We start from the raw sequence: 13,808 nt of genomic DNA on the forward strand, positions 1-13,808 counted from the left end.
CCCTCCTGTCATGGTGGGCATGAGGAGGCACAGATGGGGATGCAGACAGCTGCAGGAGAAGGTGACAAATCCAACACTGGAGGTGTGCACTGATCAGGATAGATCTTGCCACAGAGGGCGATTGCAGCGGGGTCTCAGAGAAATGTGTCGGATAAACAGGAGCGGGCAGAGGACCTCTTTTTCTGGGTTAGTGAAAAGAATTTGCTAACATAGGGTGAGAAGTAAGAGTACACACCTGCTTAGAGAAACAAGAAACAGGCGGATTTGCTGGAGGATCTTCCTTTCACCGAGGCTGAGTAGGTGAGCAGAGTCCTTCTCCGCCGCCCGCTTCCACCCAGAGTGACGACCATGCTGGAAGCCAGCTCAAGTGCTACCAAGGCATGTCAGGAGAGGCAAGTTGGTGGCAGATGCCATAGCACCAACACACGTGTTGGCTGGAAAGGATGTCCCCCAGTCTACTGGCTACCTAGATTTGTAGCTGTGCTAAGTGTGTCAGAGCGAAGAATACTTTTAGAGGCAGAACGTATTTACTTTCAGGACAAAGCAGAGACCAACTCGATCCAGCGAGCAAGGCTGTGGGATGGGTTGCCGACACCCCCTGTGCTCCTTAGCTTGGCAGTGTGTCCTCAGACAGGTCACACAGGTCTCTAGACCCCACTAAGTTATGTAGAGATGAAGACTTAGAGGAGTGGAGGTAGGAGAAAACACTAAAAGATCTTTGTTTTCCTGTGGTTCTCTGAGTTACATTCCATGGGGAGAATGCTTTGTATTCCTCAGCAGAGAAGCTCCAGGTCAGTCAGCCCATTGGAAGCTGAATGGTCATCTCACATTCCATGTGTGATTGGAGGAGGTCCAAAAAGAGGCTTTTGAGGATGGTGGCCTTGAGGACATGGGCAGTGTCTCTAGTTCCAGAAAAAGTATAGCCACAGACGCTATCCATAGATGTGGTTTGGGGTGCCTGTCACCTCTCCACAACCCACAGAATTTATGAAAGAGGTGGGTCCAATAAGCCATAGTTGAGGCTGTGCAGCCCCCACTCTTCGTGTTGGACTAGGATGGACTCTGAAGCAGATTACTCTAGATCTAGAGCAACCTCTTAATTACTCTAGAGAATTTAGACCCATGACACAGAGAATAAAAAATTTAAAGGGTGATTGTGGACACTTACAAAATTCAGAATAAATGAATATCAATCACCAGGACCTGAGAATACAACATTGGACAGTAGAGTGGTCCCTGCCCTGCTGGCATTGGCTGAGAGATAAAACAGAAAGATCATATTCGGTCAGGCCCAGAGTCAACTCCAGAACCAGGCAAAGCTACATGTAAGCTGAAGTCATTGGTATACGGAAAAGTCCGGAATAAATAGAGGCAAGAACTTGGAAAAGAGATGCAAGTAGATGAAGCAGGTGGACATGAAAAAGTAGAGACACGTGTTCTAACAAGAAACAGAGAGAGTAGCCTGGGAACATTACTGTCCTTTTATAAGTCTCATGTGTCTGCACTGGGTCTTGTGTCTTATTCTTGGACATCTGTGATATTTGTCACCAAAGTTGTCTTAGTAAACCATCTTTATTCTCAAGCTACCTTGAGTAGATTTGTTTTTTTTTTTTTCAACTAAACATACTTACATACACTTGCACACACACTGAGAAGACCCTAAGCCATATGGGAAATGGGGTTGGTGACTTCATTCATTCATTCATTCATTCACTCACTCACTCACTCTAGAAACCTTTATCCATTACCCATAATGTGGCAGCTCTGTACTCTCACTGGGAGCCAACAATAAAGAAGACCCAGTCCCTCCCACAAGGACCTCATAGTCTCGTGTCATCTAGCAATTATAGTTCAGCTGGTAAACCCTGTCAAAGAGGCACGTGCATGAAACACTGAGGAGGGGCATTTAACTACCTTGGGAGTCAGGAAAGTCTTCATAAAGGTTCCCTTTTTGAGTTGGGCAAAGAAGGGTGAAGAGTCACTCAGGTGAATAGATGAGCATTGCACGCGAAACAAACAGCAAGTGCCAAAGAGGGAGACATAAGAGCCCGCTATGTTTGAATAAAGATGGGTAGTTAGATAGGACCGGATTACATGATATAAGTGATAAGTCACTTATGCTGGTGGTTGAGAAGGAAATGGGTCGAGAAGAGATGAAACTAAAAAACAGCACGGGTAGATCTTCCATGGCCTTACACTTTTATTAAGAAGAGGAATCAACCCTTTTCAATCTCCAGTTGGGCTGTAGCTCTTGCTTTCCATACACGTTCTTATTTGATCTTCACAGAAATCCTTCAAGGTCGAAGTTATTCTAATTGCTCAACAATTTTAGGATGAGCAGACTGAGGTTGAGAGAAGTTTGAGAACTTGTTTGAAGCCCTGCTGTGAGCAGTGGCTGAAATCAGACTCTTGAGTTTGAACCCGTGTTCTTTCCCTCGTGTCACACGCCTGCCACCCTGGCTGGGGGACAGTGGCTTGGGCTCCATTCCATGTACAGTCAGAAGCCACTGAAGGAATTTAAGCATGCGGATGACATGAGATGATGGTTTTGCACTCGTGCGAGCAGCATGGAGGGTGAATCTGGGAGCTGAGGGTGGGGGCGGGAAGTCTAGTTAAACAGATAATGCGAGAAGATCCGGTAAGAGTCAGAGGTGCTGAATTGAGGGAATAGCAGTGGCATGGCAGATGGCAAAGAGCAAGCTCAAGATACGTCAGGGGGTGGTTACAGCGGTGGACGAAGGAATCTGAGTTGGGCAAAGAGGGGAACGAGGCCGTGAAGGGGCGGGCGAAAGTGAAAAGTTGGTCAAACAATAAGAAAGACCATCAGCGGGATCTCTGAGTTGTGGGTCCAGTTCTGCCTTTCGTTTCTGGGTGAGACCAGTTCCTGAAGGGGGCCCGAAGGGAGAGAGGGACTTCCACGGAGCTCTGATTCCTGGTAAAACCCACTCCACACCACTCACAGTTCTCTTTCATCTCCTAAGATACCAGCTTCCCAAACGTACCCCAAACCCCGGTCTCCTCGAGTCCTGCTCCCCTCTTTGATGCTCGCCCCCACTCCTCCTCCTCTTTGTTGCTGCGGTCTACTTGTCCTGTCCCTCCCCCTCACTCACTGAGGATTTCCTCCTTTTTTACCACCACCAGGCCTTGGTCCTTCCTGCCGACCTCGGCTTCCATGCGGTCCCCTGGCCTCCTCCCATCACCGCCCCATCTCGCCTCCCAGCCCCATCTTCACCACCCGCCCCCATGGCCATGCCCCAGAACCCGATTTTTCGGTAGCCGTCCTTCCTCTATAATCTCAGTATTAAGCATCGCACGCTCGTTCCTCCTCTAGTCTCTTCCTTCTAACAAGTCATCGAACCGACTCGATGGCGACCATAACTTAACAATACATTTTAAAAAACCCACTTGGACTCGCGATCTTTCAACCTGGCCCAGTTTTCGCTTTCCGTTACCCTCCCACTCTCAGCCGCCTCGCTCCTTTTTCGTTCACTGTGTGTCCACGTACGCACGCGTCTCGGTAACATCCCGCTCTTCATCTACTCTGCGCCTGGCTGCACCTGGATACTGAATGTAGCCGGTAAAGCTCACAACCCTGCTGGCCGGGCTCGTGTTGTAATGATGACCATGCGTCTCACATGGGCCCTCGGCGCTGCCCAACACCCCAGGATAAGTATCTGGTCGATTGATGTACCTGACTCCTACTCTCTGAAAATACCATTTCAGACGTTCCTTTCTCAAGAAGCCCTTTGGGTTTTAGCCAAGAACTTTGCTTCTCATTTCATGGAGGAAATGGGATTGACCAGAAGAGAACACCGGCAGCCCCCATGGCTACACCCGCTGGGCCGCTGCGTACGTCCTGGTGTAGTCCTGTCGCCTCCTGTTACAAAAGACGAAGCGCTTATGCTCCTCTGGGAGACCTACCCCTCCACCACGCATGGGTCATCGACTTCTCTCATGCGCTCAGCTGCTTCTGCAATAATCTCTCTCTCCCTCTCTACTGAAACATTGCAATCGGTGTGCCAATATTGTAGATTCTCTCTCGTCTGAAAAGTAAAAACACGACCTCCCTTCATCGCGCATCGGTCTCCAGCCATCACCCATTTTCCAGTTTGCCTTCACAGCAGGGTCCTAGAGCATTGTCTCTACTCCTCTGACCCCTCCCTTTGCTTTCTCTCTTGAACCTTCTCCATTCAGCTTTTCGGACCCTTCACGCCACTGAAACTACTCTTACCACGGTTACTAGTCGCCTCCGTGTTGCCAAAGAGGTCAGTTCTCAGTCTTAGTGCTCAGCAGCGTTTAACGCAGTTGCCTGCTCCTTCTTCTGTGACACACATCACATGACTTTGAGATCTGAATCTGGCTCTCTTTACACCTTTCTGCTCTGTCTCAGCCTCCTTTGTCAGATGCCCCTCTTCTCTGTTTCTGAATGTCGATGTGCTCCACAGCTCAGCTCCAAGGCCGCTTTCCCAGCTACATTCACTCGAGTGATCTCGTGGCATCCTTTCTCATAGTTTCAGATGCCGACTCCGCATGTGTATGTATTTGTATACCGAATTTATATCTCCAATTATGACCTTTCTCTGGAAATCCTGGCGTTGATACTCAACTGCCTGTTAGATATGTGTACTTGGATGTCTAACAGAAATGTCAAGTTCATATGTCAAAAACCAAACTCTTGATTGACCCCTTTCAGATCTGCACCTCTCCACCCCACCCCCCATCAGTGTTTTCTTTCTTAGTAAGTAGAGTCACCGTTATCCAGTTTCCCAGGCCCAAAACCTTGCTGTCAATCTTGACTCCTTTCTTCTAGTTCATTGGCTAATCCTGTAGGTTCTGTCATCAAAATATATTCCGAATCTGCCAACCTCTCAGTCCGTCTTTCCAGCCAGCTCTGTCCTAGCAAGCCAGCATTATTTCTCACCGGGACCGCGCGCGGCAGCAGCCGCCAATCAGTGATGCCCTCACGATCTGGCCGCGGCAGCCTCCGTAGCATCAGCTCCCTCTCCAGCAATACCACACGGTTCCCGCCTCGTGTCCCCAGCACACTCCCACTCGAGGGCAGGTGCTCTTCCCTCTGTCTAGAATTCTCTCCCTCGAGACACCCATGCGGCTCCCTCCCTCCCTTCATTCCGATCTCTGCTTAAATGACATTCCTTCAGACAAGTCTTCCCTAAGGTATCATATCTCAAACGCGCTCTGTCCTTTTCCCTGGCTTTATTTCTTCATACCGTTAATCCCACCTGACATTACGTATTTATTTAATTATGTCTCCACCACTAGAATTTCAGCTTCGGGAAGTCAGGGGCTTCTTTTGTTTTGCTCGCTCTTGGATGCTCAGTACCCAGAACCGTGCCTGACACATAATAGGTGTTCAACAAATAGTTTTTGAATGATAAACAAATGAACGGAGCTCCCTTTCGAGTTTTCAGTGCGATAAAAGGGTCTAAAAACAGATCGATCTCTACTGAACCACTCTAACTTTATATTTAGAATTTTATAATCCAGCATCCTCAAGTATTTTTACTAGTCTTCTCTTTCCGAAAACAATACGAACTTTCCCAGAACTCTCCTAGATGTAAGGAGAAGAGGTTATAGTTATTAAAGTTACAGTAACATTGATCTTTTTCAAGCATAAAAGATCACATCACTCCTCCGCTTAAAACTCTCTGGTTGTTTTCCACGGCACTTGGACTTCTTAAAAAATTATTTCTCGCGGCCCTGTAATCTGGCTCCGGCCTGCTTCTGAAGCTCATCTTGTACCAGAGCCTTTCTTGTCCATCTCTCTGGAATGACCACAGCCTTCTCCGTGTTCCTCCAAGGCACCAAGCTGGGTCCTGCCTCGGGGCCTTAGCCCTTACTGTTCCCTCTGCCTGAACTCTCTTCCCTCAGATCTGCATACAGCTGGCTTCTTTTCATTTCAGATCTCAGCCTCAAAATCAAAGCCCAAAGTGCCCTCCCCTGACTCGTCTGGCAAATATTAGCGGCCCCCTTCTCTCCCCCAGGAAATCTGGACCTTTTGACTCTGTTTTTAATTTACATCATTATCTGAAATGATTTTGTCAATGTTTACTGGCTCATTATCTTCATCCCCCACTAAAATATAACCTCTGGAGGAGAGAGAACCTTGTCCGCCTTCACTGTGTTCCCTCGGCTGGCGCCGGCCGTGGGACAGATGCCGCCTTGGTTATTTGCTGCAGAGAAAGACCTGGGCCACGTTTCGGGCTGGTGGTGCCTCCATCAGAAAACTTCCTCCCCACTTCAGTCACTCAGGCCTGGCTGACTCTGAGCTGTTTAAGACTCTGGCCTCCCCCTCGGTTTCTCTCTGCCTGTCCCCCACCCCCTCTCCCGGTACCTGTCAGGCCATTACCTTGATGGCCCCTGTGGCTATCTGGATATGGTGCAGCCGGCGCAGTGTGCTCTCTCTGTCGATGAAGTAGGAGGCTGCTAGCTGATGCAGGGTCTCGAGGGACACGGCAGAGCTGTTCCCACTGCCGCTGGCGACGGGGGCACTTCCCGCTGACTCTGTCTTCCGGCTCAGTTTCCGCTTATCCACAAAAATGGTCAGGGACTCTTCTCCTATAGCAAACAACGTAGGTTCATTGATGAGGCCTTCTGCTCCCTGATCCCCTACCTATCAGAACGTGAAACTCTGGCCAGGAGAGATGGGGCTGAGAAGGAGCCCGGTCCTGCTGCGGACCACCTCTTCCCCATCCCACGCCACCTTCCGAACCATCTCATCTGACTGTGCCATAGGATAACGGGCACCAATGCCTGAGAGTCCCTCCCTTTCCTCGCTCCTGTAAGTCCCCCCACACCATCCAGTAGATCTGTTTAACATCCTCTATTGATCTCTGTCTCAGGCAATCCGCCTCCGTGGGAGAGGTAAAATTCTTTCTCTCGAGTTGTTTATGAGAAGTTGCCATAGATATTTATGCTCCTTCCGAAAGGGCAAAAGCCTTGAAGCTCAGCCTGCCCCCTGCCGCCCCATCAAACATGCAGCACCTACCACGCAGGCAGCTGGCCTGCAACCTTGGACAGCTCCCTTTTGTCCATCCCATGGTGAGCTAAATGTTTTTAATAAATCCTGCTTTCTTCTTCCCAGGGCTGAGAGAACTCTGCCCCTTCAGAGCTTCTGATTCTCCCCCTGGGTCCTAGCCACAGGCTGCACCATCCCCACCCCCACCTCCATCCAGCCCAGAATCATTAGAATTGGTTTGTCTGTTTACCAATCTTTATAAAGAGGAAGCGGGAGGCAGGGACTCAGCAACCATTGACTTCTTTGCCCATGGCTCTGACAACTCTAGCCACAGCAAATACAGGGATGCAGAGAAGCCTCGGGTTAAGTGGCTCAGTCAAAAGATAAGTGGGAGCACCCCTGCTGGCAGGTGCTTAGTAGGAGGAACCTGTCTGTCCACCAGCCTCCTTACCCCACACCCCCTTCTCAGGAGGGTGCGTCTAAGCAAACAGCAATGTTCTGGAGTGGATTCGGATGTCAAGACAATATACCGTTCTCGAAGGCACTGGAAGGAAAACACTTATCAGACAATAATAGGCCAAGAAAAACAAAAGACCCAGGAAGACGACCGAAGCTCTACTTAGTGTATCTATAAGCTATTTTCAGGGATCTGGCAACCAGTTCGCATAGGATGCTGATGCGCGTACCTCCGAGGGTGGCGGAGAGTAAGAAGTGAGTGCCGTACTTTCTGATCAGGTTTTCGGTGACCTGCTGCAGGCTGGGCCTCCTCCCCAGGAGGCGGACGTTCCGGATAAACTCCGGGGCAAGAGGCAGTGGCAAACTGAAGAAGTCCTTCCTCTCCACAGCCAAGTTGTTCACTTTCCAACGTGCGAACTCCCTGGAGGAAAAATCAAGAGCTAGAGAAAAGCTCATCGTGTTTTGGAGCAGGAGGCATAAAATCCGAAGCAGGTCGCGTTCTTCCTTCGCTGGCATCCGCCCACCTCCTCTCAGCCCACATCTCCCGGCGGAGGCTCCCACCACCTCAGAAGCCCGTCGGCCCCACCTGGCCTCTCATTCCCAGGCCGTGAAGAAGCCCCATCACAGCTGGCCTCCATCAGAACTTACTGCCACCAGCTTTCTCATTGGAGAGTGGCCAGTCAGCTCATTCAGATAAAGATACTCATGGTGGTAGTGTATGTAGTAAGGGAAACAAACAAACAAACAAGCAAACAAACAGTGGAAATGTTGGGACATTGGTTTGCGGAGATCTGATCTAGTCACAGCTGCCATTCGGTGGACAAGCCATAACACCTGTCACGGCCTCCGTTACCCATTTTTTAAAAATTTATTTATTTATTTTAATTAGTTTCAAGTATATAGTACATTGGTTAGACATCTATATAGTTCATAAAACGATCCCCTCAATTGCTCCCTCTCTCCCCTGGCCCTTCGCCTAGCCATCATATTAATGCCAACTACATTCCCTCTGCCGTGCTCCCCATCCCTGTGACCAACTGTCAACTACTAATGTGTACTTCTTTAACCCTTCACCCCATTCTCCCAGTCCCTCAACCCCACTCCCCTCTGTCCGTCACCAAATTGTCTACTATATTTGAGGTCTGTTTCTGATTAGTTTGTTCTTTTTGTTCCTTAGATTCCACATATAAGTGAAATCATATGGTATTTATCTTTCTCTGTCTGACTTCTTTCACTCAGCGTCATAACCACCAGGTCCATCCGTGTTGTTGCAAATGGTAGGATTTCATTTTTTTTAATGGCTGAACAATATTCCACTGTATATATGAACCATAAATTCTTTATCCAATTGTCCGTTGATGAACATTTTCAGTTACTCATTTTTAAAGTCAGACATTTGGTCTAGAATAACAGTTCTCAAAATTTTGGGCCTCAGCAATACGATAATCGAAGGGGACTTCAGTACCCGACTTCAAATGATGGAGAGACCATCCAGACAGAAAATTAACAAAGAAACATTGGACTTAAATTACATGTCAAACTAAATGCACTTAATAGACAGAGAACATTCCCTCCAACAGCTACAAAATACACATTCTTTTCACATGCACGTGGAAAGTTCTCCAGAATAGATCACATGTTAGTCCACAAAACAATTCTTAATAAATTTATAAAGACTGAAATCATGCATCTTTTCTGACCACAATGCTATTAAATTAGAAATCAATTACAAGAGAAACCTGTAAAATGTACAGATACATGGAATATAACAACACGCTCCTGAACAATGGGTCAAATGCAAAATAAAAACAATCTTAAGACAAATGAAAATGAAAACATGAATACTAAAACTTATGGGATGCAGCAAAAGCAGTTCTAGGAGGAAAATTTATAGCAATAAATGTCTACATTAAGAAAAAACAAAGATTTAAATGAACAACCTAACTTTACACCTCAAGGAACTAGAAAAGAAGAATAAACCAAGCCCAAAGTTAGTAGAAGGAAGGAAATAACAAAAATCAGAGTAGAAATGAAAGACGTAGAGATTAAAAAAAAACAACGAAGAGATCATTAGAGAAATATATCGTTAGATAAATAAAAATTATTAGTTAGACTATCCAACCAAAATATAAAATTAAAAATGGAAGAGGACACATTACAACAGATATCACACAAATGCATATGATCACAAGAGATTACTATGAAAATTTATACACTAACAAATAGGACAACCTGGAAGAAATGATTAAATTCCCAGAAACATATAACCTATCAAGACTGAATCATGAAATTTAAAAAAAAAAAAAAAGACCTGACTCATGAAACCATGGAAAATATAAACAGACCAATTACTAGTCAGGACAGTGAATCGGTAATCCCAAACCTCTCAACAAACAAAAGTCCAGGACCAGACCACTTCCCTGGTAAAATTTAACAAACATTTAAAAAAGAATTAATATAAATCTATCTTAAAACTTGTCTAAAAAAAAATAGAACTGGTGGGAAAACTTCCAAACTCATTTTATGGGGCCAGCATTACTCTAAATGCCAAAAACAGACGAGGACACCACAGGAAAAGAAAATTACAGGCCAATCTGTTCATCTCTGATGAACATAGATGCAAAAGTCCTCAAGAAAATATTAGCAAACAGGATTCACCAGTACATTAAAAGAATCATATGCCATGATCAAGTGAGACTTATTCCAGGAATGAAAGGATAGATTAACATCCACAAATCAATTTATGTGACACACCACATTAACAAAAGTAAGGATAAAAATCGTATGATCATCTAAGTAGATGCAGAAAAAGAATTTGAAAAAATTCAATATTCATTTATGATAAAATAAAAGAACTGTCATCTAAGTGGGTCTAGAGAGAACATACTTCAACATAATAAAGGCCACATATGACAAGCCCATAGCTAACATCATAGTCAATGATGAAAAGCTGAAAGCTTTTTATCTAAGATCACTTTAATTCAATATAGTACTGGAATTCCTAGCCAGAGAAATTAGGCAAGTAAAAGAAATAAAAGACATATAAATAGAAAAGGAAGAAGTAAAATTGTCTCGATTCATAGATGACATGGTATTCTATATAGAAAACCCTAAAGACTCCACTAAAAAATTTTAGAACTAATAAACAAATACAATAAAAATGTAGGATACAAAATCAATATACAAACATTAGTTGTAGTTCTATAAGTTAATAACAAAATATCAGATAGAGAAACTAAGGAAGCAATCCCATTTATAATTGCATCAAAAAGAATAAAATACCAAGGAATAAATTTAACCAAGGAGGTGAAAGATCCATACACTGAAAATTATAGACGTTGATGAAAGAAATTGAAACACACACACACACACAAATAAATGGAAAGATATTCTGTGCTCATGGATTAGAAGAATTAATATTGTCAAAATGTTCATATCACCCAAAACAATCTACAGATGCATTGCAATCCCTATGAAATTACAATGGCGTTTTTTTTTTTTCCACACACAAAAAAAAAAACTTAAAAGTTTTATAGAACCACAAAAGATCCCAATAGCCAATGCGATCTTGAGAAAGAAGAAAAAACCTAGAGGCCCCACATGTCTTGATTTCAAAATATATTACAAAGCTATAGTGATCAAAACAGCATGGTATTGTCATAAATACAGAAACATAGATCAATGGAACAGAATAGAGAGCCCTTGATAAATATGGTTAATTAATTTTTGACAAAGGAACCCAAGAATACACAATGAGGAAAGGACAACTCTTCAAAAAATAGTAATGGGAAAATTAGGTAGCCACATGCAAAAGAATTAAGCTGGACCCCTATCTTACACAATACATGAAAGTCAACTCAAAATAGATTAAAAACTTGAGCTTAAGACCAGAAACCATAAAACCTGCAGAAGAAAACATAGGTGATGAGCTCCTTGACATTTGTCTCGGCGATGATTTCTTTAAAATCTGACACCAAATCCAGCCACCCTGCTTTGTTGTAGGTCACAGCTAGACTTTATTAACTAACAAAGAATTACTATTCTGTCATGTAAATTGCCAGAGGCAGGGAAAGGCAGGCATCCTTCCATTTCTTGTATTTTCTTAAAATGGCAAAAGCCCCTCACGAAGAGAAAAGGTCACCTTACCATAGATGTGACTCCCACTTTAATCAAATCTAAACAATGAAAATTGGTGGTCACACTGCTTGCACAGTCACTTCATTCAAGACTGTCAAACAGTAAGCGCTACAAGAAGCTTCCTCAACCATCCCATCCAAAAGAACACCCCCGCCCTTTCTGCCCCTGTGCTCTGTATTATGTATATATCTTTTAGCATTTATTACTACTTGACATAACATAGCTTAAAATTCTCTGAATCTCCCTCTAGAACATAAACTCTCTGAGGGCAGAATTGATTTTTTTTTTCTGTCTTATTCAACAGTAATAGAACAATACTAGAAGTTGTAACAATAGAATAATAGTAGATGTCCGATATATTTTTGTCGAATGATTGAATGAGAGATTCTCTCATTTATTTTTTAATTTAAAATAGTCATTTATTTTATGTCGCAGTTCTCCTCATCCTTTAGTTGCTTGCAAATTATCGATGACTTGATTTTTTAAAAAAGTTATAGGATTAGAATACTCAGACGCGACCACCAATTAGTGATTGATCTGAAGTAAAAGTAAAACATCATCAATGTGTATATATATCAAAGGGAAAATTATATTTATTTTATAAAAATTTTGTGCATTTCTTAATATATATAAATCAAGGCTCTTGCATCATCTTCCATGGACACGAACACCATCCAGTGACTGTCCATCATCCACACCCTGGAGTCAGCCCAATGAACACAGAGCTCTCACTCAGACTTTGCTGTGCTGTACACCCTCCAGTCCCCTACACTGAGTCTAACAATTTCTGCCCACTCCCAGTATCCAAGGTCCCCCCAAAGAAGCAACAATCTCGGTGTTTTGCTCTTTTTCTTAGTCTTCATCTTCTTTTATAATTTTCCAACCTCAGACTTGGAAAATTATATATTTGATCCAAACCAAGAAGAATTTTGAGTATATCTTACTTAAACGAGTGAGGATATTGAAGCTCAGAAAGCTAAGTAATTTGCCTGATGTCACACGACTACTAGGAGGGACATTTGGACTGTTAGAATTAGAAGAAACGTTTGAGTACCGTTTGCCAATTTTTTTTTTTGCATTCTTGTGCCCATCTAATATTCTCTTCATGTGATGCTTGGGATCAATGGATGAGACGGCTCAGGCCCAAGCAGACTAGCACAGGCAGTCCTGCTACCCCAGATCTTGTCCAATTGTCCCAAGGGGTGGGATCAATATATGAACGTACCTATAATCTGTCTGCAGCACCACCAGCGCCAGCGGGCACAGCAGTTGAGAAGGGCGATTCCAACCCTCTGATGTCATGAGAAAACCATGACACAGAGACGGAAGTGGTTTGCATAAAGCAGTGCTACCAGTCGGTACCAGAACCAGAACAAAAAGCTAATGTCCTAATCCTTCCCCAGTGCTATTTGACAGCAAGTAGGATGATGGGGACAATAACAACAATGAGACCCAGGGAGGTTAAGAAAGTCACTTGCATTAAGTCATACAGTTAGTAAGTGACAGAGGTGAAATTAAAACCCAGGTCAGTACCATACTGATGTTTCTGTAACACTGTTTTTCCTTGTGTAGATTAGGTTAAGTGTATTCTATTGCATTTTAATTCATTAAAAATGTTTACTATATTCTAACAAAAAATACTTTCATTACCTGGAACATTCCATCTTTTTAATGATCCATACAAAACGTGAATTTATTGTGTATGCAAAACACAGTGCAACATATACACTAAAGCAAAACTTTTCAGTACGCCCTTTGCAAGAGGAGAAATTAAGACCTACAAAAAAAATCAAATCCACACACGGGGTGCCAGAGCCGGAATCAGAGGTCAAGGCCTGATTCCAGCTCCCCTGTGGCTGCTCAGGAACTCGTAACACAGAACAACAAGTGACTCAGAAACATGAATAATACTGTCTTAGGAAGCTTTTTATGAGTAAATAAAAAATAATGGTTAACATTTAATGAATTCTTAGGATGTGCCAGGGATGCCAACCATCTTACAAGTATCAACAATGTCATATTCACAACATCTCCATAAGGGGGAAAATATAATTATCTTCGTCTTATGGATGAGGAAATTGAGGCACGAAAAGTTCATTTCCCAGTAGGTAGCACCCAGTAGGTGGCAGAGTGGGAATTTAAATGCACTGTCTGGCTCTGTGATCCACAGTCTTTCTCACCCACCGTACAGCCTTTCCTGTGAAATACAAAGGAGCAACCACAGTTTTGTGACTAGAAG

The 13,808-nt window shown here is 43.9% G+C and overlaps 1 protein-coding gene across 1 annotated transcript in view; it reads right to left on the reverse strand.

Annotated features, from left to right (window-relative positions):
• Window positions 1-13,808, reverse strand: part of BRINP2 (BMP/retinoic acid inducible neural specific 2) — a 97,806-nt gene that overhangs the window by 13,773 nt on the left and 70,225 nt on the right. The window contains exons 4-5 of the mRNA XM_011361241.1: window positions 7,663-7,853; window positions 6,368-6,576 (exon numbers count right to left, since the gene is read on the reverse strand). Coding sequence (XP_011359543.1) covers window positions 6,368-6,576; window positions 7,663-7,853 — 400 coding nt within the window. The remainder of the gene's footprint in view (window positions 1-6,367; window positions 6,577-7,662; window positions 7,854-13,808) is intronic.

This window comes from Pteropus vampyrus, unplaced genomic scaffold (genome assembly GCF_000151845.1).
Source record: "Pteropus vampyrus isolate Shadow unplaced genomic scaffold, Pvam_2.0 Scaffold65, whole genome shotgun sequence".
NCBI classification, from domain to species: Eukaryota; Metazoa; Chordata; class Mammalia; order Chiroptera; family Pteropodidae; genus Pteropus; species Pteropus vampyrus.